The sequence below is a fragment of the Trichoderma citrinoviride genome (genome assembly GCF_003025115.1).
Source record: "Trichoderma citrinoviride strain TUCIM 6016 unplaced genomic scaffold BBK36scaffold_361, whole genome shotgun sequence".
NCBI classification, from domain to species: domain Eukaryota; kingdom Fungi; phylum Ascomycota; class Sordariomycetes; order Hypocreales; family Hypocreaceae; genus Trichoderma; species Trichoderma citrinoviride.
This window is the reverse complement of record NW_020195069.1, coordinates 1-1324: the sequence shown is the minus strand read 5'-3', so window position 1 is coordinate 1324 and position 1324 is coordinate 1. Positions and strand designations below refer to the sequence as shown.

The 1324-nt window shown below is 62.2% G+C and overlaps 1 protein-coding gene across 1 annotated transcript; it reads left to right on the top strand.

The window, feature by feature from the left end:
• Positions 1-1324, top strand: BBK36DRAFT_117518 (transcription factor tfb2-like protein; the record flags this gene model as incomplete). Its single annotated transcript, XM_024895958.1, has 2 exons — positions 1-90; positions 155-1324. Coding segments are annotated over exons 1-2 (1244 nt in total), but the record flags the coding sequence as incomplete, so codon positions are not given.

Here is a 1324-nt window from a genome sequence, read left to right as displayed (position 1 = left end):
CGCAAAGACCTTTGTCATGAGAATGCTCTTCCTCCCTCATCCCATGACGCTCGCCGACCTCGACGCATGGGTCAAGCCGGAAGCCAAGCGGTTCGGTCCCTCTCTTCGTCGCTGATGTCGCACGCCACACTCGCCCGTCTAACGTTCGTCGCAGGAAGAAAGACCAGTCCCTATCCATTCTGCGAAGCCTGCACATTGTCCAGATCTCCGCCCCGTCGAAGGAGAAGCCGCAGGAGATCCAGCTCATGTCCAACTTCAAGAAGTCGCTGCGGCTGGCCCTCACCGGAGGCGGGAACCACAACTCATTTGGCGTGCCTTCATCGCTCATGGTCCCGCCCGAAATTGACCTACCGTTCCTCGATCGATACGCGCGCAAGAAGTGGGAGGACGTGCTACACTTTGTCGTGTCCAGCGTCGGTTACAAGAGCAGCCTGGGTGAAGGGTCAGGGCCGAACAAGGGCGTCAAGGAGCTCCTCATCGCAGGCCAGCTGGTCGACAGGCGACCAAACGGAAGCCTAGGCATCACTCAGGCCGGCTTCACCTTTCTGCTGCAGGAGGCAAACGCACAGGTCTGGACGCTCCTCCTGATGTGGCTGGAAGTCCTGGGCAACAACAAATCCTCGGGCCTGGACCCCGTCGACATGCTGTCGTTCCTCTTCATGCTGGCGAGCCTGGAGCTGGGGCGGGCATACGACACGAATGCGCTGACGGAAGAGCGGAGGAATATGCTTCCTTCACTTGTCGATTTCGGCCTCATCTACATCCCCCAGCATAAGCGCTCCATGTTCTTCCCGACCCGGCTAGCGACGACCCTCACGAGCGGAGGAAACAGCTTGCGAACCATTAGTGAGGGCGTCGCGGCTGCCACCCAATCGGCCCAGACGTCGCAGCAGTCGCTCGGCCTCCTGGGCGGCGGCGGCACCGGCGAGCAGGCCGGAAGCGTCGTCATCGAGACCAACTACCGCCTCTACGCATACACCCAGTCGGCCCTCCAGATCGCCGTGCTCGCCCTCTTCGCCAAGCTCAACATGCGCTTCCCCGACATGGTCGCCGGCCGCCTGTCCCGCGCGTCCATCCGCCAGGCCATCAACTTTGGCATCACCGCCGACCAGATCATCTCGTACCTCTCCGCCCACGCCCACGAGCAGATGCACCGCACCGCCGCGCTGACCAACAAGCCGGTCCTGCCCCCGACCGTCGTCGACCAGATCCGCCTGTGGCAGCTCGAGAACGAGCGGATGAAGACGACGAGCGGCTTCCTCTTCCGGGACTTTACCGACGACAAGGACTACCTCGACACGGCGCGCTTTTCGGAGGAGATTGG